Source organism: Strongylocentrotus purpuratus, unplaced genomic scaffold (genome assembly GCF_000002235.5).
Source record: "Strongylocentrotus purpuratus isolate Spur 01 unplaced genomic scaffold, Spur_5.0 spur5_scaffold_19, whole genome shotgun sequence".
Taxonomy (NCBI): domain Eukaryota; kingdom Metazoa; phylum Echinodermata; class Echinoidea; order Camarodonta; family Strongylocentrotidae; genus Strongylocentrotus; species Strongylocentrotus purpuratus.
Window position 1 is genome coordinate 8,355,839 of NW_022145604.1, and position 25,468 is coordinate 8,381,306.

The 25,468-nt window shown below is 38.3% G+C and overlaps 3 protein-coding genes and 1 pseudogene across 3 annotated transcripts; 2 read left to right on the forward strand and 2 right to left on the reverse strand.

Annotated features, from left to right (window-relative positions):
• Nucleotides 1-6: 6 nt before the first annotated feature.
• Nucleotides 7-1,699, reverse strand: LOC115926008. The gene is made up of 2 exons (XM_030990205.1): nucleotides 1,323-1,699; nucleotides 7-177 (listed from the first exon to the last, which is right to left on the reverse strand). The coding sequence occupies exons 1-2, from the start codon at nucleotides 1,545-1,547 to the stop codon at nucleotides 22-24; spliced, it is 381 nt and encodes a 126-aa protein (XP_030846065.1). The 5' UTR covers nucleotides 1,548-1,699; the 3' UTR covers nucleotides 7-21.
• Nucleotides 1,700-5,665: 3,966 nt separating this feature from the next.
• Nucleotides 5,666-24,093, forward strand: LOC585453 (transmembrane protein 98). The gene is made up of 7 exons (XM_785280.5): nucleotides 5,666-5,835; nucleotides 16,523-16,754; nucleotides 18,376-18,510; nucleotides 19,730-19,879; nucleotides 21,028-21,087; nucleotides 21,552-21,672; nucleotides 22,457-24,093. The coding sequence occupies exons 2-7, from the start codon at nucleotides 16,609-16,611 to the stop codon at nucleotides 22,580-22,582; spliced, it is 738 nt and encodes a 245-aa protein (XP_790373.1). The 5' UTR covers nucleotides 5,666-5,835; nucleotides 16,523-16,608; the 3' UTR covers nucleotides 22,583-24,093.
• On the forward strand, nucleotides 7,790-9,503 carry LOC115926217 (annotated as a pseudogene).
• Nucleotides 10,271-15,793, reverse strand: LOC115926218. The gene is made up of 8 exons (XM_030990885.1): nucleotides 15,513-15,793; nucleotides 14,179-14,449; nucleotides 13,536-13,639; nucleotides 12,913-12,957; nucleotides 12,299-12,370; nucleotides 11,575-11,652; nucleotides 10,984-11,019; nucleotides 10,271-10,459 (listed from the first exon to the last, which is right to left on the reverse strand). The coding sequence occupies exons 1-8, from the start codon at nucleotides 15,633-15,635 to the stop codon at nucleotides 10,271-10,273; spliced, it is 918 nt and encodes a 305-aa protein (XP_030846745.1). The 5' UTR covers nucleotides 15,636-15,793.
• Nucleotides 24,094-25,468: the final 1,375 nt, after the last annotated feature.

Here is a 25,468-nt window from a genome sequence, read left to right on the forward strand (position 1 = left end):
TATAAATACTCACATGCAAGGTCATGTTATACTGGCTACCAAGGCTCGGTGTGTAGTTCCTTTCAATTTGCTCAATATTTCGGAGTTGGCTGATGTGTTGAAGATATCTAAGGAGACGACTTCTTTGTCCGTTCCGGGGAGATGCAAGTGAACCTTTAGGGTCTCCTTCGTCAAAAGCTACAGATTTAAACAACGTTAAAAATATGGTTTATTACAAAGGAGGCAAAGGAGAGATTACCCATCTGTTCATATTTAGTCAACTAAATTTACTTATTTTTTTGAATATTTCCTTTTACTGTTAAATACTTTATTTGTTGAATATAAAATAAATCATGTAAAACAAACATTCAATCCTATGGGCTACTGCCAAAATATACATGAAAGCACATTAAGGAGGAAAATATTATAAGCATTCAAAAATAAATAAAGAGCAGGATAACATAATGAAAAAATACAAAATGTGGGCACTTAGAAAATTGAATTTGAATATCCTGTACTGTTGTATAATTTTGTTAAGTCGTATATACATATACACAACATCATATCATTATATTCATATAATAACAATTTAAAGATAAAGTTGAGTTCTGGTCATGTGATTGCATTGTGAAAGAAACGGTGTGGAATCTATCAGAAAAGGTTGATCATCTACAGTATATAAGTATAGTGTGGTTCTGGAATCATCAAAATGATAAGAAATTTGGCCAAATCTTGGCAAAGTTACAAGCACTGTACACAGAATGATGTATATGGGACTACACGAGCACTTGGCAAAAAAAACCTCCCCCGATTTTTTACGATGTTTCATGTCATATTAGAATATGAAGGCATTTGAAGAGCCATGCTTTTCAGGGAACATGTTTAATCTGATGTTCTTCCACCCTTGCATAGATCTAATAACAATGATAACGCTCACAAATTATTTTTTACCTCTTCCCAGAATTCAACCTTCTCTTTAAAAAAAAGGACTTCCGGCATAGCCTTAGGCAAGAACGGTAATATTTATAAAGAAAAGATATATCGATATCTGACGTTAATTGCAATGAATAAGTGCATGTAACAAAGTTATTCCTTTTTCTAATCAATCAAATTTGGATGAATCATAATATTGTAGCATGCAATCATAACGTGTCAGATTCATATCTTATCTGCATCTTCAAGCTTTTTTATTTTTCTCTCCTCGACTTTAATATCTTGACATTCCAAAGTGCAAATAGATATATTGACATTTAAATAATTTCAACTTCAATCTAGACCTAAAGTTAAAAAAAACACAAAATAGCTGAGTTGAGCTTGGATATGAGCTCGATCTCGACATTTACCTTCACTTTCAATTCCATCTCTTCTCTGACGCCATATCCATACATAGACTTGCTTCTCTTCAGAACTTTACCGCCGAATTTGAGAGTAATAACATCAGCCGATGCCTTCTCCTCCTCCGCTACCTTCTCGCACAACTGCTGGGTTGTCATCGTCGCGATTACGGGGATGCGAAGGGTGCGACCGCTGGTCAACTTCACCTGCACGTCTTTCGTGTCGAAACCCATGATTTACGTTTGGGTCGAGATTCGATTCTGAATTATTAACAGACTATCGTTTGTCGACTGTATCACAGCTTCTTGTCTCAGGGTGTCAACAGGCAGATAATGTCTTCTAATTATGGTGAAACACCAGAATTTCGGCTGTTTTTATCAGTGCCTCTTTTCCGTGTTGTGGATGGCTTTTATACGGAACTAGCAGACGTCTATTTTGGGTAACCAATCAGAACCGTGTATTTTGCCTAGCGCGTGTAGTATGAGCTAAATATAGCCCATTCCGTCATGCCAAAAATAAAACACGTACACTACTTTTGGACACCGTGAAAGTTCTTGCCAATCTTGGGCGTGTCTCGAACTGGGGCGTATATTATGCCTGCGTGAGTATATGAGCTTGTATGAGAATCGCAGTAGAAGAAGATGAACGGGAGGAGAAGAGGAGAGAAGAAGGAAAAAAGAAGAAGGAGAAGAAGGAGAAGAAGAAGAAGAAGAAAGAGAAGAAGGAAAAGAGAAGAAGATCAAGGATAAAAAAAAATTTAAAAAGGAGAAGAAACAGCAGAAGAGGAAAGAAGAAAAATATATAAATATATTTGATTTAAAGAGATAGGCCCAGAAAGATGTGTCAAAAAAGGGTGAAAGCAGGGATAAACTCACATATCCCTGGTGAAAGGAAATATACCGTCTGTAAAAACAAACGAAATAAGAAAGAAAACAAAATGGTAACATTCTATGTTAACAATATTAAGCCTAAAACGTTGTAATCTGGGGCCAGGGTTGGGGGGGGGGGTGGTTAACAATCCAACGTCGGAGCCTGACGTTACATACTTTAATAAAAGAATGAGTGCTAATTCGAGTCCAACATTACATTATTAATGGGACTAATGTAGGAATAACGTTTAAAGGGCAATATACTCTCTAAAAAAAAAATCGAGTGATCACGGACGTCACTCCTCTGGAGAGTGAAAATGTAGTGAAAATAGAGTGAACATTCACTCTTTTCTTCTTAGAGAGCACTCTAAAATCAATCGATTTTCACTCCTAAACAAGTGATCACGGACGTCACTCCCAAGAAAGTGAAAATAGTGTGAAAGGGGGGGGGGGGGAGTGGGAGAACTATTTTTTTTTTGTACCCGCAAATGTGAAAATCATGCCGCCGTTATTTCGCTCAAGGGGGGGGGGGGGGAGGGGGGAAGCCAAAAACCACCCCCACCACCCCCCTATGTCCGCGCTTGGGTCGTTGGTTAAAATTGTAACCACTGTCGGTTCATAATGATAGACTTATAATAATAATCTTTTAATGTCCACTCCAAATTTTATTAAGTTAAACCGAAAATGGAAATTCTTTTGCCCAATTTATTGATCGTGAGCCCGGCAGCCACTGAGCAGCGCCAGATCGACGAATCGATTAACATGATATGTCATTGTTGGTTAAACTTACGGGGGGAGGAGGTGGAGATCTTATTCCCGTTGTAGATCCGTGAGCCTCGATCGTAACTCGACCCTATCCGTAATTAGCTCCTGCATGTTTATCAAGTCTGATAAGAATAAAAGTATTTTGATAGTCAGAATGCAAAACTGCATAATTTTTATTAAATGAAGCTATTCAGGCACTTCACAAAGAGTCGCTTAAATAATAATTGTTAAAGAAAGAGTATCACATGTTATTTTCTCTTTGTTGAGAACAGGCGCAGATCCAGGATTTCTTAGGGGAGGGGGCCCAACTTTTTTTTTTTTTGCTCCCGAAAATTTGAAAATCGCGCCGGCCGAAAAAGTCGCTCAGTGGGGGGGGGGGGGGGGGGGGGGGGGGGGGGGGGGGGGGGGGGGGAGGTACAGAGCACATTTTTTTTTTTTTTTTTTTTTTTTTTTTTGCTCCCGAAAATTTGAAAAACGCGCCGGCCAAAACTTCGCTCAGTGGGGGGGGGGGGGGGGGGGGGGGGGGGGGGGGGGGGGGGGGGGGGGGGGGGGGGGGGGGGGGGGGTTAGTGAGCACATTTTTTTTTTGGATCCTCAAAAAAATTTCAATTTGCACCCCCCCCCCCCCTTGAGCGCCAGGGGGGGGGGGCCCAACCCCCCAAAAAGGTAAAAATCACGTGATTTTACATGATTTTTTTCTCAAGGGGGGGGGGGGGCCCGGGCCCCCCGGGCCCCCCCCCCCCCTCCTGGATCCGCCACTGGTTGAGAAGGATGGGGGGGGGGGGGGGGTGGGGTATAAAGGAGAAGAATCGAACCGAGTACATAGTTGTTAATATTTTCTGCATGTTAATGACTTTACAAAATATGCTGATATACTGATTTGAGGCTTTCGGTATGCATAATTATTATTATTTTGTTTGTAGGCCTAGTCCGATGTGATTGTCAAGATTGCGCGTAAAAACTTTCTTTCATTTACTGATAATTATTACTGATATATAAAAGTGAGATTTTATTTTATTTTCATTTATTTTGCAAACTGCTGGCTTAAAGTTAAAGTGATATGACAATAGCCCACTGCCCTGACATAGCATATAATGAATAGAAGCCGGGTCTATTTAATCCAGGTCGATACGAATTGTAAAATCCGATTTTCTTTTTTTTTTTTTTCTTTAAAAAAAAAAAAATATTTTCAGCCTCCCTTTCTTTATTTATTTCTTCTCACTATTACTTTTTCCTTTATCTTTTTCCTCTTTATCAATACTACTGTCTTCTTTTTCGCCTTCTTCTTCTTTTGCTCCTCAGCCTCTTCTTTTCTTCTCGATCCTCCTCCTTCATTTCCTCTTCTTCTTTTCTTCTTCTTTTTCTTCTTCTTCTCTTCTTCTTCTTCTTCTTCTTCTTTCTTCTTCTTCTTCTCTTCTTCTTCTTCTTCTTCTTCTTCTTTTGTTCTTCTTATTCTTCTTCTTCATCTTCTTCTTCTTCTTCTTCTTTTTTCTTTAATCTCCTCCTCCTCTTTATTTGTTGCTCCTCACGGTCATCTTACTTCTCCTTTAAGCTTCTTTTTCTTCTCCTCCTCGATCTTCCTCTTTCTCCTATCTCCTTCTTCTTCTTCATTTAACATTTCGTTTTTTAATTTTTTAATCATTTCCCCTGAGTATTTCTTGAAGCTGAAAACTTCCATAGGCGACACCATTTTTTGTCTTTGTCCTCGATTTTGGATTTTAAAAAAATCCAAAATTGAGAGATATAACACGTGCCGTAAAGTATTTTGGCGACAATAGTCAAATCACTGACTAATCGCCAATAACTCAAAACACAACAACAACAACATCGGTGCCCCCCTGCTTCCTGCCCCTGCCCTCAAATAGTAACGAGGGGCATCATATTCATAGGGGTGTAATTATGAGGTAAGACAGTTTCTCGTCTCCTCCTCTTGTTTGTTAATCGATTATTGTTGTTGTAATAAATTAGAATCTCCAGGACAACGCGATTGATGCAGTTGTTGTTTGAGTCTCTGTGTGATGTCAATGGCGAATCTAGGCCTTCTAGGGGGCCGGTCCCCCTCCCCTTGCCGCCAAACAGGTAAATTTAACCTTTTTTGAAGAAAAAAAAAAGGTGCTCACTACTACCTTGCCCCCCCCCCCCGCATATTCGCCTTCTGGCTGATTCGGCTTTAAATATTTTTTTCACGAAGGGGGGGGGGGGGGGGGAGGGGAGGGGTTAACTGCTCCTTACCCCCCCCCCCCTCCACCATCCCCGCTTATTCGCCGGCTGGCTGATTCGCCGCTAAATTCTTTCATATTTTCTCACGAATTGGGCCCCTATTTGGGCCCCTAGCTCCCTTGCCGCCGACCGGATCCGCCCCTGGTGTATGTAGTCCTACGAATTAAATTGAATTGAAACATATTTGATGAAAACTTATACAATAGCATATCTATGTACCATTAACGGATTAAATTTCAATAACAGCCTATATCAATCCCCCTCCTTATTTAAAAAAAAAAAATGCCCGGATGAGAAAATTGGCAGTTTTACTTAAATTTCCCCAAGCTCCAATATTCGGTGAATATTTTTTAATTTATTAAATGGGCTAGAGATTGTGAGGCCTATCACGGCCATACATTATGAATGCCTGCTTCATGCACCTGTCCCCCAAATACGCCCCCCGGCCCCCCCCCCCCCCCCCCCCCCCCCCCCCCATCGCACGATCGATCGAACAAACTGCGGCGCAACTCATACAGGTGGCGTAGATTCTGGATCAGTTTTCACTGAATCTACAAGAGGAAAATGGTCTATTATCGACAATTAATGAGAAATGTTAACGATCAGAAGATTTTACTTATTCTGAGGTCAATCTGAACCAAAAGGCCGTCGTACCAGACTGAAGAAAGGTGAGATTCTGAACTGTTTCCGTTATCCATTGACGTTGTTGTTGATCAACTTGATGCATACACCTTTTATATTGTTGTCCCACCCTTTATTTTCTATGTGTGGTTTCATGTATTTTGTTGACCTTGGGGTTTGCTTCACCAAAGTGTGTTTTTCAAGTGAAATTGTATTTTGTTTATTGATATTTTGTATAGAATTTTGATTTTATTAATCTGTAGGGTTCTATGATGAAATTTGAATGCTATTCCTAATTGATTTCACTTTCCTTGTTAAGACTTTTCTGCGTCACTCGGCCTCGGTGTGCACGTACTACGTAGAACTTTAGCTTACATTTAGCGCATGCGCAGATCGCTCATCCGATCTTGGCCTCATTTTCATGAGTTGGCGCCTAGCCTGGCCGACATGGGCCCTTCTGGCTATTGCTGGTCTCTATTCACTCAATGCTATAAGATATTTGTGCGAGGAGCAAGCTTGCGATTTTCCTTTTTTCGATACCAAAATTATGATATTTCAGTCAAACCCTCTATTTGTTATACCTTGAATACCTTGAATATTTAAGGTACTACTAACTGGAAATTTATTCTGAAATGTTCTTTGATTTTCCTATTTTATGTGTTTGCAATGCTGTGTGTGCGTCACCTGTTTAAAGCAGGACGAGTCAAAATCTCTGTGGTGTGACGTAATATTACGTATTGACTTTGCCATTTAACTTAAGTTGCGCTAAGTTGCGCCTAAGTAAAGTAGTTCCTCTCGCACTTAAATTTGATGCATTTCACATCAACTTTGTACAGAGATTTTCACGTTATGAGCGATAAATCCTTGGGAAGACGGACAACCCATAATTAACAGTACACCGTGAACTGGGGGTATTTTATTATGCGCAATTCGTTTTTCAAATCGCCAGCGCGTGGATCGGAAACCCAAAACCCGCAGAGAGCCAAAGAAAAAAAATGGCAGCGTAAATGCGGATGACACTTATTTTTTAGGACACAATTTGTCCGCGTTTACGAGGATATCCTCATTCTCGGACCAGCGCCCTACTGGTTGAGCTATTGATAACGTGATCGGTATCGTCTTAAACTGAGGACACAATTTGTTCGCGTTTACGAGGATATCCTCATTCTCGGACCAGCGCCCCTACTGGTTGAGCTATTGATAACGTGATCGGTATCGTCTTAAACTGAGGACACAATTTGTTCGCGTTTACGAGGATATCCTCATTCTCGGACCAGGGGAGGATTTCACTAAGGCGCGCAATGCATCGCTAACCCTGCGCAGGGGCTTGAACCCATCGCAACCTCACCGAAACCATCGCACATGGACGATGAGTTGCTTATGGATTTCACTAAGCGCCTGCGACGGGTTAACCCGTCGCTAACTCATCGCAGCTTAGCGGATGCTCAAAGGGTGCTCGCAGAGCTACGATGAGTTCAAAAACGTAACTTCCTGTCTCAAGGTCAAATACTGGCGCGAAAACTTTTATAAGTTTTTGTACACCGGTACGGTGTATGGAGGATTTCGGTTGTTTTGCAAGGTATTTTAATCATGGCTCGCCTTCTTTACATAAATAACGCGAGAGCACTTAATAGAGAGCGTGTTTTTAGGGATAGGACTAATCCATTGGATACATTAAACGATAAAAAGATGCACAAATATTATAGGTTTACGCGACAGGGTGTGATGAGAGTTATTGACTTGTTGGAGGACAGAATTGCGCCGTTGACTCAGAGGAGTCATTCTATTGATGCGAGGTTGCAGATTTTCGTTGCTTTAAACTTTTACGCAACCTCAGATTTTTATTCCAGTGTACTGAAAGATCATGGTGTTTCAATTTCAACTGTTTGTAGAATAATTAATCGTGTGACAAATGTGCTTGCTAGTTTGAAAGAACAGGTAGTAACATGGAGGCCGGCGGGTGAGAAGCAAATGGAATTTTTGGAGTTGAGTGGCTTCCCGATGGTCGTCGGAGCCATCGACTGTACTCATGTATGGCTTGACGGCAGTCCACTAAAGACAACCGAATATGCGTACGTCAATAGGAAGGGGTGGCATAGCATCAATGTGCAATTTGTCACCGATGCAAATTACAACATAATCAACGTCTGTGCACGCTGGCCAGGGTCTGTCCATGACTGCAGAGTATTGGAGAATTCCTATGTTGGGCAGGATTTCCAGCGTGGAGAATTGGAGGGAGTTCTCCTCGGTGACTCGGGCTACCCCCAACGATCATGGCTCATGACCCCTTTCCGCAACCCCCAAACACGTGCTGAACGTACCTACAATAGGTAAATCTATTTTACTAAATTGAATTAGGTCTACATCATATACTTTAACCGTTGGAATTTAAAAAAAAAATACATATATATATACCGTAGACCCTATTACCCTCTGGACAATCCCCAGGACCCCCCCCCCCCCCCCCCCCCCCCCCCCGTCAAGCTACTTAGCTTATTTCTGTAGCCCTCTTGCATCTAATTTACTTAATAATGCATTCAATATATTTTTTTAATTTCGTTTATTATCTGTATATCAAACCATATTATGTTCATGAAAATGTATGATGAAAAAAAAGAAAAAAAGATGCAGAAACCAAATCAAATCAAATCAAGGAAACCACACCCCCCCCCCTGGAAAATCAACACAAAGTCAAATTCCCCTCGCTGAAAAAATACCCATCCCCTCCCAAAATCTATCCCCCCCCCCTTGTTCATGAAAGGGGAAGCCTACCCTGATAATCCCTTCAAAAAAGTACCATGGTAACCACGTTTTTTTTGGACCAAATTACCATCCACCATGTATTTCATTGTTTTGGTACCATGATAACCATAAAAAAAAAAATCATGATTATTTCGTTTTGATAAAAGCAAACTTTTTGTGGGGTAATTGTCCCTTTTTTCATTTCATAGAGGGTAATTTTCCTCTGGGGGGAGGGTAATTTCCTTGGGAAGTGGTTTTCCTGGGTAGGTTTTTTTTATTCATTTCATAGGGGGTAATTTTCCTCTGGGGGGGGGGGTATTGTCCTTGGGAAGTGATTTTCCTGGGTAGGGGGATTTTTTTCATTTTATAGGGGGCAATTGTCCTTGGGAAGTGGCGTTACTGGTGGGAGGGGGGTTTAATTTTATAGGGGGTAATTGTCACGCTGGCAATTGGCAGGGGGGGGGGGGGGGGAGTTGTCAGGGGTCGCTTGTCCTACAGCCATATGTTATACATGTTTGTAGGTCTATGTTCATGTATAAGATTATTTTTGATTTATACAATGTGATTCATATTACAGGTATATGACCCTTGACCTGCTTAATTATTACCACTGCTATACTGCAGTGTTATGTAGTACATCTTCTTCATTAAAAAAAATAGATTAATGTAGTTGCATTGCCGTCCTCCATCAACGACTTGTTTGATTGATGTAATATGTTACAATGTAGAGTTTCTGAAAAATTATGGCATATTAAATTCAAATGGAAGAGATCCTGCAGTGCTGCCACATAAATATCAACAATCTTTAAAAAAAAATATTATGTCAATTATGGGAAATTATTTTATAGTGTATCTGATATACAAATATAATTATTGGTTATTTTTTCAATTTTTGCAATACAGGGCTCACATGAGAGGACGAGTAGTTGTTGAACAGACTAATGGACAGATCAAGAAGAAATTCCTTGTCTGAGAAGAGGCCTAAGAGTAAAACCAAAGAAGGCATGCCAGATCATCATTGCGTGCACCGTGTTGTACCGGTTATCAAAGGACTGGAAAGAACCCTATCTTGGACGAGACCATGAGCTTCCTGATGTTGGTGTTGACGACTTTGATGGCCCTGTCAACAATGAGGGCTATGCAGCACGAGCCCAACTGGTTGCCAGATGCTTTACTTGAAATCTGCTATATCCAGAGACATTGCTTTTCTATTTTTAAAGTACTTAGAAATGCATTGCTTATTGATGATGGTATATGACCCAGAGTCTACATATTGAACATATCCATGTACATCATTATTTTGATTTACTTGAACATTGAAGGTGGCAATGGGATTTGTATGTAAACTGTTTGTATTTTATATACTGTAAATATTATCTTCAAAGGTTCAATGAAAAAAGGGTAATATATGTTTTGTATAATGAATATGAACATGTTATGAAGATATAATGTTAAACCATATTAAACTTGAAAATAAGAGATTTTAAGTTTTAAGATTTAAGTATTATTCCAAATTAAGGAGATACTAAACACACAATAAAATGGGTTCAAAATGTTGAACATTCTTTATTATATATATTTGCAGATTTCTTTCGTATAAACACTTTGAGCATGTGATACATTAATGCCTGTGTCACCCTGTAATATACACAGAATGTAGCAGGACAGAACACTTTAATTATAATGTCTACTGCTCAGCATGCGTTTGGATATCTGCAGCTGTAGATTGGGGAGTGGCAGTCAATATCTGCAGGCACCCATGAATTCCTTGAAGGGTAGTGAGAATCCCTTCAAGAACCTCGACCTTTCTATGCTCGTTTGCAGCCATAGTTTTGTTGAGGGAAAGTAAGTTGACCTCATCTGTCTCTTTTTTCGCAGCTTTCTTCCCCTCTTCCTCTTTCTCTTTCCTTCCTGCTGAGATTCCTGAGACTAAAATTAAGATATAAGATAAACAAGATTAATAACGGTATTAATAAATTATAGATTTTCTGTTGGAAAAATAGAAGAAATTGAAGAAGCAAGATTTAAGTGTACATAAGGGGAGGTAAAAAACAATTGTTCTATGTAAATAGAGGACATATGAAAGTGCACTGCGGCTCAGTGTCATGAATGTGGCCTCGTTTCCAGTAATGATGACTGCCTCTTGTTTCAAGATACATGAACCCTTTGCTACTAATATCACTTTGTTTTTTTGATAATCTATACATGTAAGTAATACCTTAACCTGTAGACACGATCATTTAAGTTCCAAATTGTTATCCAAAATATGTATCTAACTATCTACTATATATAGATTTGAGATGAACCTCCTTTTCTCATTCTTCATTTTGACTTGGTGCTAGCCCTGAAGACTTGAATACCAGCTATACTGATTTACTTGTATATATATCGGATTTTACTAGCATGCATATATTTTCTGTGAAAGTAAATATGAACTTGAAATTTACACTTACATCTTCGGTTTCCGTGTCCATTCTTGTGGCAGGCCTCTGTTAGAACAAAAATACTGTGATTGAACATTTCAAAAATCAAAGTTTAAAGTTTTATTTCATTTCATGTTATACAGCCTGAACAGATTATGTATCAGAGTCATTGGCATCTATTGATGTAGATGTATTCACTTTAAATATTATAATAATGATGAAAACAATAGTTTAAAACCCCTAAAAAAATGGGCTGGCAAATTTTCACTTAAAATTGTATCATAATGTGAAAGAGGATGTCATTTAAGGCACATTTTTGCAAGGATTTTTAAAACATATGTGTTTGAAGTCAGTTATTGATGAAAGAATACAAATTTAGTCTTTCTGCTTACAACAGAAATTTTTAGCCAGTGGGGGAATAGTTTAAGTGAAATTTTACCATCAAATTAATTTTGGGCTCCCAACACTTTAGAGGGGCTTTAACAATTAGATTTGTATATGTTATTAAAACAATGGAAACAGATGTTAGAAAAGACAATGTCAAGGGGTAAATGACTGGAGATTAGTTTCATGAAATGTATGAAAACACTGATGGATATCTTTCATGGACCGAGTCTATACCTTCCTAACAGTCTGTATAGCTCCTTGTAGTGAAGTCACAGTTGCTGGTACTCGCTCAATAGAAAGTGCAGCGTGTTGCTGCAGAGAGACATACAAGACCACATTAATGCTATGCAATCATTATGATCCTTACCCAACATATAGTAACCCTGATGTGTAATCATACAACCCCCCCCCCCACTTGTTACAGGGACTATAGGGGGGAATTGGTGTCAAAATCTAAAGAAAACCCGGCCACATGATGGAAAAAAACTACTCCCAATACTTTTCTGATTTAAAATCAATTTAAATTTTCTATTAATAAATGGTAGCATTCAAACCTAAAAACATTTATCAAAACAGTTATAAAAAAGGGTTATAAATGTGTATATATATATCTATATATATGATTATATTATATAAAGAAAATCGAATAAGAATGCACAATTAATGAAAAATGTACATGTAGTACGTAAATGCTGACATGAGTGGGGTATGACTTTAAGGATAATTAACATCTTGGTACAACTCTTTTCAGCAGAATAATAAAGTCAAATGAGATTGCTAAAGAGAGTAAAGGGAAGAGAGTGAGAGAAAAAGAAAGAAAGATAGAGAATAGGAGAAAGAGAGCGAAGGGAAAATAATATGAGAGGGAGAACTAGAGAGAGAAAGGGGAAAAGGAGAGAAAAAGAGAGAGAGAGAGAGAGAGAGAGAGCGACATTGATCATGGAAAACTGAATCTTACCTTCCTTACATTCTCTTGAGATGTTTGTGATGAAGTCACAGTAGCTGGTACTACAGAAACTTCTGCATGTCGCTGGAAGGAAAACGCAAGACCATATAGTGTTATTTTATTATGTTTATTGTTTTAGTCACTTTGTATATTAAAGGTATAGTCTATGCATTTAAGCACATCTTACTACACATCCACCCCACCCCCTTCTAGAAAAGAAAAAATCCTTACATCAGGCCCATGTGTAAAAAAAAAATGAAATTACACCACAGCTTCCATAATTAGGTTTCCTTTGTATTAAAGGACGTTGACATCCCAAAGATGAAGTAAGAAGAGATAAGGTCTATTCCACCCTTTCCCCCCCCCCAAAAGGTTAAAATATTTGCATTTTCTGGAGATGCATCACAACACCCCCCCCCCCCCGGGACACACTCACACTTCAACAGCACTATGAAGATCGTTTTAAAACTTTTACTCTTTATATGCTTTAGCATAATTAGCATTCAGAGTGGAATTTTGAAGAAGAAAAAAATTATGCCTTGCTATGATCAAATTCATAAAATTAACAGCAAGAGTAGATGCAAATTTAATGTACTTGTAGACCCTCTTTTTATTAATAATCTTACCTTAACAACTTCTACACCGTTCTTGTGTGATCCACTTGATGGGGCCTAGAAATATGAAAAATCATGAATACATGTGTTTATCAAATCTTTCTCTTAGTCACTGAGTCATTTCGTGGAATTAAGAAGCATTATACACTTTGGCCTCTTGTATTGGGTACACATGTACTTCTTGGGCTTTGTTGGAGTCAGTTGCAGTTTGCTGTTGAAAGTTTGCATTTTAAGTTTTAAGTGTAGTTGTTAGTTTCAAGTAGCAATTTATTTGATTATTCCTCCAAGTCACTCAATATAATGGGCAGTTATTCTTGTTATTCATTCTTTTACAACAATGTACTACAGCTAGGAGCTGGGAATATTATGTTTTAACATACTTTAACTACTGGTGTTATTTGGGGGGGGGGGGGGGGAAGACTGCAAATTCATGAAGCATATGATGCTTTCATAATAACAGGAACTTTGTTTCAATTTTGAATTAACATCTATTGTAATAAAAGTAAATAGGTGTATTATTTAAGAGTTGAAAGCTTTTTGATATATTCAGAGCCAGAATGGCATTAACTCTATAAACAATAAAGTAGTTAGTGCATGTACTTTTGGCTCTCAACAGACGATTCTCATTCACTTACAGTTTCAGCCATGTCGATGGGAGCTATGCCGTCCCTGAGCTCATCAGGTAGTGCCTGCAGCACCAGCTCGTAGAGTCTGTGGGCCGGCACAAAGCCTCCTCCACCTGTGACAGTTGAGAGAAATGCATGTACATGTATATCAATTAGAGTTTATGTGATACAATGTTGATTTTATCAAAATGCCAATGTAAAATATGCATTTAAAGTCAATAGTCAATATCACGAAGGCAACTTTAAATACAAATTATTCACAGAAGACAATTCTATCTTGAAGTGTTTCTCATGTACTATTCTAAAGGAATTTGATTGCTAACATAGATCATATAACATACATTGAGATTTGCATGAGAAGACATTCCATGGATCAGTCAATTAACCTTTTTCAAGTGTAAAAGGAATAATTATGTACTTTTTTTAAAAATAATTATTTTTAAAACAAAATCCCAGAATGATACAAATTTAATAAAAGTTAGTGCATGGTGGTTTCCTTACTTCCTTATACTTCTTGTCACTTGCCCACAAGAGCCTTTCTCCTTAAGTTTAAGACAGTCTGATTTTATTATTAGGTCTAGATCTAGTCTAAATTTTTAATTACTAAATCTATGTGTTGTACATATTGTGAAATAAATCAAGAGAAACCTACCAGTTCCATGCACTTGCTGCTTCCTTTGTGTTGAGTATTTTTTGGCCTTAGAAGCCAAGTCCTGCCATTTTTTCCTCAGCTTCGCCCAGGACCTGTCTGGGCGACCCCCTGCTGCTACTATGTGCCTCCGGCACTCCTCCCAAGCATCCGTCTTTTGGCGCTCCACGCCCAAACTTCCCCTCCCGCCACTCCCAAAAAGACGGGATGCGTGTGAGCCCACAAAGCTGCAGAGGGCCACCACCTCATGGTCCTCCCAGGGCTTTCCTCTCTTCTGAAATTTAAAACAAAAACAACAATAGATCAGTGGGAAAATTCATCATTTCCAGTTCCAATCCACTTAATCCACAGACTATTTTTATTTATGTATTAGATCTAGACCCTAGCCCTAGGGCTAGGCTAGACCTAGAGTCTAGATCTAGATCTAGACGTAGATTTCTAGACCTAGATCTAGGCCTAATTGATTTTTTTTCTTTTCCATTGTCACTGGGGGGGGGGGGGGGGAGATTGCCTCGTTGTTGTTGTTGTTGTTTTAGTCTTAATAAGGGCGTGTGTCATTCAATTATAATTTTTACTCGGCTGGTTGTGCCCTTAGCCTCTATAGGGTCCAGATCTAGATCTAGATCTAGAGATCTCTTAATTTATCCTGAGAAGGTGATAGCCCTAACTTAGGCTTGCATGGCCTAGAATTATACGCAATAAATGAGGATCACATTCTAGAGGATTCTACGATTTAAGTTTGTATTAAATACCCTTCCCCACGTTTTGCATATCGCCTAGATTCTAGGCCTTATATGCATTAGACCTAGATCTAGGCCTAGGCCATTATTAGTAGCCTAGATCTAGGCCTATTTAGAATGCAGCTGTTGTCTTGCTGAGCAAAAAAAAATGATAGATTCCCTAGACTAGGATCTAGACCTAATTAAACTGTTAGACCTTAACTTAATTGTCTTGGGCTGGCGTGAACCACTTTTTTTTGTCTATTCTGACAAAAATGCTATGAATATTGTTAAGTTTTTGAGGGGCTGTATCTTTTGATAGAAACATCGGTGAGTCTTGAACTTTGAAAAGTATTATTCTGATTACATTTTTTACTCAAATATCCAACAAAAATGGTGACCGGGTTTTGAAACAGTGTGTGCCATCTTAACATCTAATGTAGATAGCAATGTATTCGCCGCGCACGTTCATAGACTATGCACAGGCGCAGCAAATCCACCACGAAAACTTGGCGATGAGCCATAACAAAAACAAAATCGTAAACTCCTGTGTTGATGAATAGTTTTGAAAAACCACAATCTAATAGCAACGAAACTTGTAATTCTAAATTAACTTACGTCACTGGCATCATGCATGTTGCTTGAATCCATTTTCAACTTTTGTTGGTGAAGTATCAAGTTGTTGCAGTTAAAACTGGCGGGCAAAAGGACGCTAGTATATAGCGATGCGATTGACCTCATCCTCGTTCACGAAGACTTTACTCATTAAAAATGCATCGCTGCTGCGACGGGTTTAGTGAAATCCTCTGACTCTACTCAACGCAGCAGCGATGAGTAGAGTTCGAACGATGGGTTGGGCGATTAATCGCTCGGCAATGTTAGTGAAATCCTCCCCAGCGCCCCTACTGGTTGAGCTATTGATAACATAATCGGTATCGTCTTAAACTGACCACCAGTGTTGGAGCTCAGTTCAGCAGCCTTTCCACGCTCTCAACACCAACACCGAACATTGAACTTGTACTCACTGCTATAGCATGACATTTGGGCCGATGTCGTTGAGTCGAGAATGAGCAAAAGAACCAATTTTACACTTCGAACAAAACAAATAAAACAGAAGCATTGCACTGGACGTATCGACGGATAGGCACTCCAGGCCAGCAAAGCATAGAGAGTCAATGCTAATGTCTATTAACCTCTAGCACTGCATGCTTGCTGTGGGGCAGGTATTATTAGACCCATACACAAATACACACACCACACAATATTGCATAGCCTGTATACGATCATGCCGATGCTGCTGTAAGCAAAGTTTGACAGTAGACTTACAATTTGAATTTTTAAATTATTCTTTTTAACATCTGTAAGTTGAAAAAATGTATTTTACTGCTATTTAGGTGTCATCAATTGTCACTAAAGTACCGATTTTGAGTGAAATCAGTTGAGTTTTGTACAGTGGTGTTTGAAATGTTAAGAATCAAAAGCACAGCTTTTACTACACAGCCAGGATAGTGATGCTCCTATGTGTGCGGATAGGCAGTGACTTAACATTACAGAGTTGGTTTCATGATACGACCTCCAGTACTCTACTTGAGCTATGAGTAATTGTTCCTCACTTTTTCTCATTATAGTTCCTTAGCACGATGCAAACATAGTGTGATTGGATCCAAGAGGATATAATAATTCAAAGCCCTCGTCGATCACCTAAACAACAAACATGGCAATGGACATCGTAGTCATAGTCGCAATTGCCATCCTCGGCCTACTCTTCATGGCATCATTTGTGGCTCTCATCGTCGCTTGCAGACATCGTTGTCGAGTCTTTGACATCAATATTAAGGAGTCTATACACAGGAAAAACAGGTCAGTTCAATACACCCTTCACGGTTGAGGCCGCCTTTTCAATTTGCGAGTAAACATTGCGCATTAATGTTTTCAGACGCTCATGTATTGTAGCATCACATGTGCTTTGCATGTTGCATAAAATAAAAGGTACTCTCAATAATTACTTGCAATTTAAAATGGTACCCATGTCGGTGCATGTGCACTCTGTTAACCGTGAAAGAGTGTATTGTAAAATGATGATAATAATGATTATGATGATGGCCTTTTGTATAGTGTTGGTATCAGCCTCAGTTGGGCTGCTTGGCCCAAGAAAGGAATAAGAAACAAAATTCAGAAAGTACCAGAATTTGTGATGTGCCAACTCCATAATAATAAAGCGCTCATGGTGCAAAGGAGAAGAAAAGTATGAACATGAAAATCCATAATAATGGAACAACTTAAAAAAAAAAGGAAATATTTAAAGTGTAATGAAATCATTTTGAATGGAAGTACATGTATGTAAGATTTGTGTGCATGTTTCCTGGTAATACATCCTTGGTCCACTTACTGTTCATGTTGTTTTCTTTATTAAATAGCGGTTGGGTTTTACCAAGGGTAAATCATTAATACAATTTATTAATTTATTTCAATTCATCAAAATAATAACATTTATATAAAAACATTACAAATACCTCCATCATATACATGTATACAGTGTAAATTTATTTATGTGCTACACAACACTGCTTTGTATGAAAAAGAGATGAAAATAACACATATTTCAGATCCATGCTGATAGTGAAGCAACATTCTCAAAGTTACGTTTGTTTCTTTGATCTCTGTAACAAAGTTCTAGAGAGGAGGAAATAAACATTAAGGTCAAAAGTAAGCAGCAGAAGAGGGAATACCTACATGTAATACTATGTAGAAGTTTTATGTGCATAGGTCAATCACTCCTACCAGGAAATGTTAGAGAGGAAAAGGATTATGCTGCATTTTTAAAATAAATGAATGTATAATAAAAAAAAACATGTATACTTGATGTTAAAAATCACTGGAAAAGAAGCAAACGTACATACATGTACATGTAGGACCCCTTAACAATTGTAAGGGCATTTTTATTTAATAGCTTAACAGGTCTTTTTGCACAACATGTTTTGTACCGGTAGTCAAAAGTAGATTTTTAGAGTACATATTGCCATATTTACCAAAAAAAGCAATTTGCTTGTGAGCAGCATTAATATTAAAAATGCTTTCCCTTCATAGTGCTTTCCAATGATACACTTCATATAAAGGATAATTATGGATTTAATTGATTTAAACTAGAATGGAAATGATATTATGAAATATGAATGTGATGCATTAAAATATTTGATTCCTATTAATAGTGAGAGCTACATGTACATGTACAGGTGAATGTTTAATATGTAGCGTAAAAATAATATTTTTTTAATCACAGAAACTCTTTTTAGCTTTGCTATAATGATAATGTAATTTCCTTGCACTTTTTCTTACATACATGTAATACAATTATTGTCTACCGGATTTTATTTTGGCACTGTGAAATCACTCACTAACTGTGTATTGTTTTTGTTGATATATTTACGCTGTGATGTTCATAAACAAAACCCTGAATGATTATGATTCTAATTTTTGTCAGTGGTCGTCAGAACGTGTCCCTGGTCAACGATGCAGAGATGCCTCATGAAGACTTTGAGGTGGAGCTGAGAGATGTCTGCGCAAACAACAACCTGGAACAGATACTGGAAGATGAAGACTGGGTTGACGATGCTTCGTAAGTTACTCTGACGGTTGTTCATTTTGAGAAGGGGGATGAGGATGGGAGGAGGAGGAATGGATGGGAGTGGTTTAAGGTGCTTGACTGGAGATGCGAAAGTTGGGGGTTCGAATCCCGACACGGCACTAATATCCTTTGGCAAAAATTTTACCTGCACCTGCTACTCTCCATCCAGGTGTTAAATGGGCACCCGGTAGGGTGCAAAAGTTCATGTGGTTGGATGAGCAAGTGTGCGCTTGCAAATTGGCGACTGGCTGGAATGCTCCCCAGGGAGTGGAAAATGTGCATACATTGTGTGCAGGTAAGCCTGAATCCGATGACAGGAGTGATAATATATCTGTAAAGCACTTAGGTACTTCAATGTATTGGGCGCTATATAAAAGCGGAATATTATTATTATTATTAGAAGAAGAAAGGAGAGGGATGTTTGTACTCTTATCAGCCTGGAGCAGATACTTGGAGATGAAGACTGGGGAAGTTAATACATGTATGGTTTGGTTTACCTGACTGCTGAGAAAGCATGTGTATGCTTGTAAGTAAACAACCAGGGACTCAATGGATTTAAGTCCTTTCCGTGGGACTTGGTAATGGGGATTAATGCCTTACCAAAGGGCACTAGTGCATCTAAATGTACTTGGTTTCAAAACCGGGACCTCTCAGTTACAAGACCACTGCTCTACCACTGAGCCATCGTGTCTCCACCAATATCGGCCTTATAGACAATATTTCTTAAGTTTGTCCCACACTTCTTTGTTCTTGTGTCTTCTGATGTTTCACTGGTCATGTTCAGAAAGGATGCCATTAGAAAGTGGCATCTCACCGGCACCGTAGAAGTAGGTCTCCCTATCAGAACCTGAAGTTAAAGTGTTTTCAAACAAACATAATGGGCTGAATTCACAAAGGAGGTTTAAATTTAACCCATGGTTTAAATACTTTAAACCCTCATTTACATAACCCATGGTCTAAAATTAGCGCAAAATAAGCATGAAACAGTCAGATGTCCAATATTAGACGCGCGCAAGGCAAGGTACGCTTATTTTGCGCTAATTTTTAAACCATGGGTTATGTAAATGAGGGTTTAAACCATGGGTTATTAAAGCTATAAAACCTCCTTTGTGAATTTGGGCCACTATGTGTGAAAATGCTATGAAATGCAAGTTACGGTTCACTGTACGGATACATGTTGTGATTGAAGTCAACCTGATTTCTTCTGCAGAGGTCTGATGCCGCACTGCATCGCTATCCTGAAGACATGCCATGAGCTGACGGAGAAGCTGGTTGCCATGACGATGGGTAACGCCCATCATCCCAGGACGTCTGACAGTCTGTCTGATATTGTGGAGGTGGCCAAGAGGATTAATCCAAGGTGAGAATTTCATTCACTTTTCATTTAACTTTTATGTAGAGGTGTTGCAGTCTAGTGGATAATTTGTCGGACTGTGGATCACAGGGCTCGCGGTTCGAGTCCCGCCGCGGCACTAATGTCCTTTGGCAAGGCATTAATCTACATTTGCCACTCTCCACCGAGGTGTAAAATGGGTACTGGTAGGAATGAATGCTGTGAGCGCCATTTGGATAATATTTGGAGCGTCTTCAGCACCTTGCATGGTGGATATGTGGGCTATATAAATATCTGATATTATTAGTATTATGAACTTCATTTTGTCTCCTGTGCGTAGCTTGGGCAAGACCTAAACTCTGCTTTTTCAGCAGTAACATTGGCATTTTTCAAACCACTCTCATGTCAAATGTGTAAGTGACCAAGTCAGATTTTGGATATCTTTTGAATCTGCTGTTTCCTTATCAGAGCTTGGATCAGACCAAATATGAAGTGAAATGTCACATTTTATGTCAATTTTAGTTCAGAATGGCATGATAGATACAGGATAAATGAATGGAACATTGAATACTAGTACCTGCGACTTGCCAGGGTCCAAATTCATGAAGCACATGAAATAAATTTTAGTTGTAATTCAGAGGTCAAAGATCAGTTGATATTGGATATGCTGGGAAAATATGCCTGGGGTATTTTTTTTAAAAACTATTTATTTCATTTCCAAAGCGTTACCCTGAAGTCTACAAAGCTGAGGCACAAGTACCAATGATTAGTGAAGTTATGCTTTGAAAAAGCACAAAACTTTGCTTTTGTCTGCATATAGTGTTTCTTATTGAAATTGATAGTAGATGAACCTTTGTGTATAGACCACCTGCCTATCAAGACCACTTTTCTTGTCTCCTTTGAGTGATTGTAAAGCTTTCATTATATATTTTGTTGTTGTTGTTGTTGTTTTAGTTTTAAGGGCGTGTGTCATTCAATTGTGAATATTTACGCCGAATTCAAGTTTTTTAATAATTTTAAATGGAAACAAAAAAAAAAATCGAGGGAAAAAAAAAATCGACACTGTTCAATTGTTCGCATTTTGCGGAGATTCCAGACAGGCTGTCAACATAAAATCATTTCTTCACCATACATGTAGCTGTGCTTCAAGCCTTTTATTTTCTTTTTTGTTCCAGAGTCGATGATGTAGTGAAGTGCATGTATCCTCCCATTGATCCTCGGCTGCTGGAAGCAAGGTCAGTAAAATTCTTCATCTTATGTGTCAGTATCGTGACCTGGCATCAGCACAATTCTCTATGCTTTATTTAATGAAAAATAGAAGCGATGGGGTTAGGGATTCAGTTAGGTGGTTATATGTCAGGTTTGAGATTAGGTATGGAATTAGGGTTTAATAGGTATAGTGTTTGTTCCAGTGTAGGCAAGCCATTGACTGCCAAGTACTTGTTACTGGAGCATTTGTTTTACAACCTGTCTGACATGTTAAACCCTATTTGACCCCTCTCTGCACTGGTCAGTGGCCTTACTCTTCTCACTGCAGCATCTCGTACTGATCACTAATCAAGCCTTTCAGATGTCCAGTTATGTAGAATAAGTGTATTGTCTGTTATTGGAATTGACTCTATGTAAAAATGATATGAGTTAATGCCCTTCTAGCTCCTTTATTAATATTTAAAACCACATTTGACCCTTGTATCCACAGGTCAGCTGCCTTACTCTTATCACTGCAGCATCTTGTACTGGTCACCAAGCAAGCCTGTCAAATGTCCAGTTATGTGGAGTGGATTGATGGGTCAATCAAGCAGATGGAATCACACTTACAGGTCAGTTATAAACCTTTCCTTTTCCACAATTGCCAATTGACATGCTTGCTGGCTTGCCACGTGTGCCAAACTGGCATAAACATGAGGCACAGACACCAATTAACAAAGATCACAGTGTTCATAAATAAATTATTGCATGGTAACCCATTTCTGGTGTTAATCAACTACATGTTTGTACATTGCAACCCTGCTATTGCCTGTTTAAGATAACTTCCTCCTGCAAGGAAAAGGCGCTATATCAAATATCTTTTGGATTGGATTGGATTGGATACTGAGAAATATACTAGAGGATATAAGTATTTTTTCTCTAAATAAAATAAGAAGGTTTTAGGCCAATTAACAAAAACAAAGTGTTCCTTGTCCCTGCCAACCTCATTTTCAGCCGCCTCCTCCTTTAAAAAAAATACTATTTACCATTCAGAAAGAAAAAAAAGGCCCCCCCCCCCCCCAAAAAAAAAAAATCCCCCCCCAAAAAAGCCTGCGATTCACATTTTGTTTAAATAGCTTCTGAAGTGATACAAATCATTTGTTTTGTCATTCATTGCATCAGTATACTCACATAGCACAATATCTGTGAATAAATAGACTTGGCCAGCTTAATTAGCATGACAGCCATCTTGGAAAAAAAATGCAAAAAAATTAAAATAGTAATGCCCTGCCTCCTCCTTTTTTGTTTGTTATATAGACTTACTGTATTACTTCATAACAATTCATGAGTAAAAGTGAATGATTACTTCAGATGTTATTATTATTAATTTTTGTTTAAATCCATGTTTGTTTTCAGGTCCTAAGAGATGCTGCCATCACATGGGAAGCTACCTCAACGGAAGGCTACCAACCGCAGCCCGTTGCTCTCGGAGCCGTCGGACCTGCCCCTCATGTGATCTCGCTCTCTTCCTCTCACGTATAGGACACGGATGTGCGCCCTCTTTGTCCAGGATACACGTATTGATCACGTGGGAGACGGACCTTCACGTGAGGAGACATTTGTGGCGGTTATAGCCAGTGGTTGTTGTAAATTCAGGTACAGTCAAACCTGCTTTAGTGACCACCTGTCTACAAAGACCACATTTTTTGATTCCCTTGAAAATTGTTTCTCATTGAAACATGCACTGAAGGAACCTGTCTACAAAGACCACCTGTCTACAAAGACCACTTTCTGTGTTTCCCTTGGGCGGTCGCTATAGACAGGTTTATATGGTGCCTGGATACCCATGTACAGTCCGTTTGTCTTTTCATCCTAGATGCCTCATATATAAACTCTCGGGGAGAAAAGTCTTCTTCGTTGTATCTGCTTTCATCACCTACATAAAACCCATTCTACCTGTGCCTCACTCTGCTCTACTTGATGTACAAGTGCAGAGTGTAAGAACTGATACAGAATTACGGAACTGTGTAAGACTTTTGTATTCTGTGATATTAACACTGATCTTTGGAATTATCAGGGAAATATACACAAGCAAAAGAAGAAGAAGGAATGTTCAGAAAATGTCCTTCCTTTGATGCTTCTTCACAGGGAATTCTGATTTGCCTGAAACTTGTTGACTACTGGCTTTTCTACCAAAGAAAAGAAGAAGGTACTGTACTCTTCCATTTGGAGCTGCTGGTTGAAGGATTCTTTCTGTCGACTTGTGATTTAGGCTCGATATACATCTAGGAACAACCTGGTTTAATCAATCATGCTTAAAAAGATCCAGATCATTGTAGAGTTCACACCAATGTAAGCACACTACCTGAACTTTTAACTTATCCAACGACTTTCAAAAGTTGTGCTGAATAGAGTTGACTTCCTTGTATACCGGTAGATGCCACTGTGGTATCTTAATGTTTTAGTCACAGCTAATTAATATAGTTTATTTTTGAATTTATAACGTAATCTTTTTGCAATATTTTTAAATCTCTATTTAGCACCTAACCTCATTAAACGTCTAGTAATTGCCAAATTTTGTCATGAAAATCGCCGCCTTGCATATAATAAGGTTTTACATTTCAGTGTGGGAACTGCATAGTTTAGATATCAGGCTCAAAAGTTGACCTCATGAAGTATACATCACCGTTGTTATGCTCAAACCAATAGTATAGGAGAGAGGGAGAGAAAGAGATAGAGAGGGAAATAGAGAGAGAGAGAGAGGGAGGTAGAGAGAGAGAAAGAGAAAGAGTAAATTTAAATGTAAAATAAATCAAATTATCAGCTCTTCTCTGAAGTGCGCACACTGAAAGCTCTCTGCTAAAAACTAATGATAAGCAATAAAATTGCAAAATTTTAGAAAAGTTCTTTTTATATTTACTCTCTTTTTGTTATTTCGACATTTTTTAATATGATATTGACATACCCTGAAGATTATATTCAGTAGACGTGGCACATTTCTTCCATTTTCCATTATGTATTAGATCATTTTCAGCCAAAAACAGTTGTAAATACTTATAAATACAATTTTATGTACAGGTTCAAGTAGATGAACAATTTTAAGACCTTAAAAGATTTGTAGATTAACAGTTTCAGTTGTTATCTGATTTCATATGTGTTATTTCCAGTGCCCCTTCCAATTTTCCAGCGAAAAGACATTTGTCTATATAAAATAGGGTTTTTGTAAGTGAGTACTAAGTATCCTATTGGCTGAAACGGTGTCACATGACACTTAACATTTTGTTGACCATGCAATATAACAACCTTTTTTGCACGGTTGAACGCATACAAAAGTGAACTAGACTGAACACACACCTCTCTTCCCTGCGCGTATCCATTGTCTGCATATTATGCGCTGTGCACATCAGGGGCCTGTAGCCTTTTTTCAATGACAAATGACAAAAATCAGTGTCAAATCTGCTGATAGCCAATCAGAAGCAAGGATTTCAGTAGCTTATAACAAAATAACTGTCATTTTTCACTGATGACAAGTTTTGTGAAATGCCCCCCTAACGGGAAGACAAAGGAGGGAGGCATGAGATTGCAAATACTCTCAATTTTATATAACAAATAAGACCTGCACTGCGTTGTTCAGTATAACATGTATTCTCCTTCAAAGTCAGAATTCCCTTTGTTGTATTATAATTCAACCACGGCATGTGGCCTCGGTGAAATCTAACATCACTCTGGGAATTCTTAATTTGTTGGTTCATATATTTTGTTACCCTGAAGGCCAGAGCATGCAATACTTGTATATTTGCCACCCTCGACCCGGGTGCAGCAAGTGTGTACCTGGTAGGATTGTATAGACAGCCGTGTATTATTACAACCCATGGTACATTATTAAAGTTTACTGCTCAAAACTTTGGAGTAAGGTTTCTGAAATCACAGAGTTCATTTACTGAAAACAAAATGAGGATTATTTGTAAGCCTACTATGCATCATTCATTAGGGAGTTTTTTCAAATAAAACTAAAAGGAGAAAAAATAGTCGCGGCCAATTTTATTTTGTTTTCAGAACTCAATGTTCTCTTTTCAATGTAATGATTCCTGCCATATTCATATTTGTTTAAATTAATACACCATTCATTATGTCAGTAGTTAGTATAAGCTGGACCTATACAAGTTTTGATAGTACTTTGAAGTTAAATTTATTGCAGACATTCCATTTTGATTTGTATCGGATATTGTACTTAAGTATTGAATATTGAATTGTAAATATTGAGACGAAACTTTCATACTAGTACAAAAATAATAGAACTTGGAAAAACCCTGAAATTTATACACATGTATTCATGTTGTACTTAAACATTGAGAAAATAATGCTTTCATGATTCGTTGATAAATGGACTATGGAAGTAGGTAAAGACATTAATCATAATATGACCTA

Bases quoted from the DNA above. Each gene is read 5' to 3' on its own strand.
- LOC115926218 (XM_030990885.1), bottom strand. From the start codon at position 15,635: ATGAGGTCAATCGCATCGCTATATACTAGCGTCCTTTTGCCCGCCAGT. The intron at 14,450-15,512 runs GTAAGTTAATTT...TTTAAATTTCAG, and splicing joins ACATGCATGATGCCAGTGAC to AAGAGAGGAAAGCCCTGGGA. The intron at 13,640-14,178 runs GTAGGTTTCTCT...CAACTGTCACAG, and splicing joins GCAGCAAGTGCATGGAACTG to GTGGAGGAGGCTTTGTGCCG.
- LOC585453 (XM_785280.5), top strand. From the start codon at position 16,609: ATGGCAATGGACATCGTAGTCATAGTCGCAATTGCCATCCTCGGCCTA. The intron at 21,088-21,551 runs GTCAGTAAAATT...TTGTATCCACAG, and splicing joins CCTCGGCTGCTGGAAGCAAG to GTCAGCTGCCTTACTCTTAT. The intron at 21,673-22,456 runs GTCAGTTATAAA...GTTTGTTTTCAG, and splicing joins AGATGGAATCACACTTACAG to GTCCTAAGAGATGCTGCCAT.
- LOC115926008 (XM_030990205.1), bottom strand. From the start codon at position 1,547: ATGGGTTTCGACACGAAAGACGTGCAGGTGAAGTTGACCAGCGGTCGC. The intron at 178-1,322 runs GTAAATGTCGAG...TTAAATCTGTAG, and splicing joins AGATGGAATTGAAAGTGAAG to CTTTTGACGAAGGAGACCCT.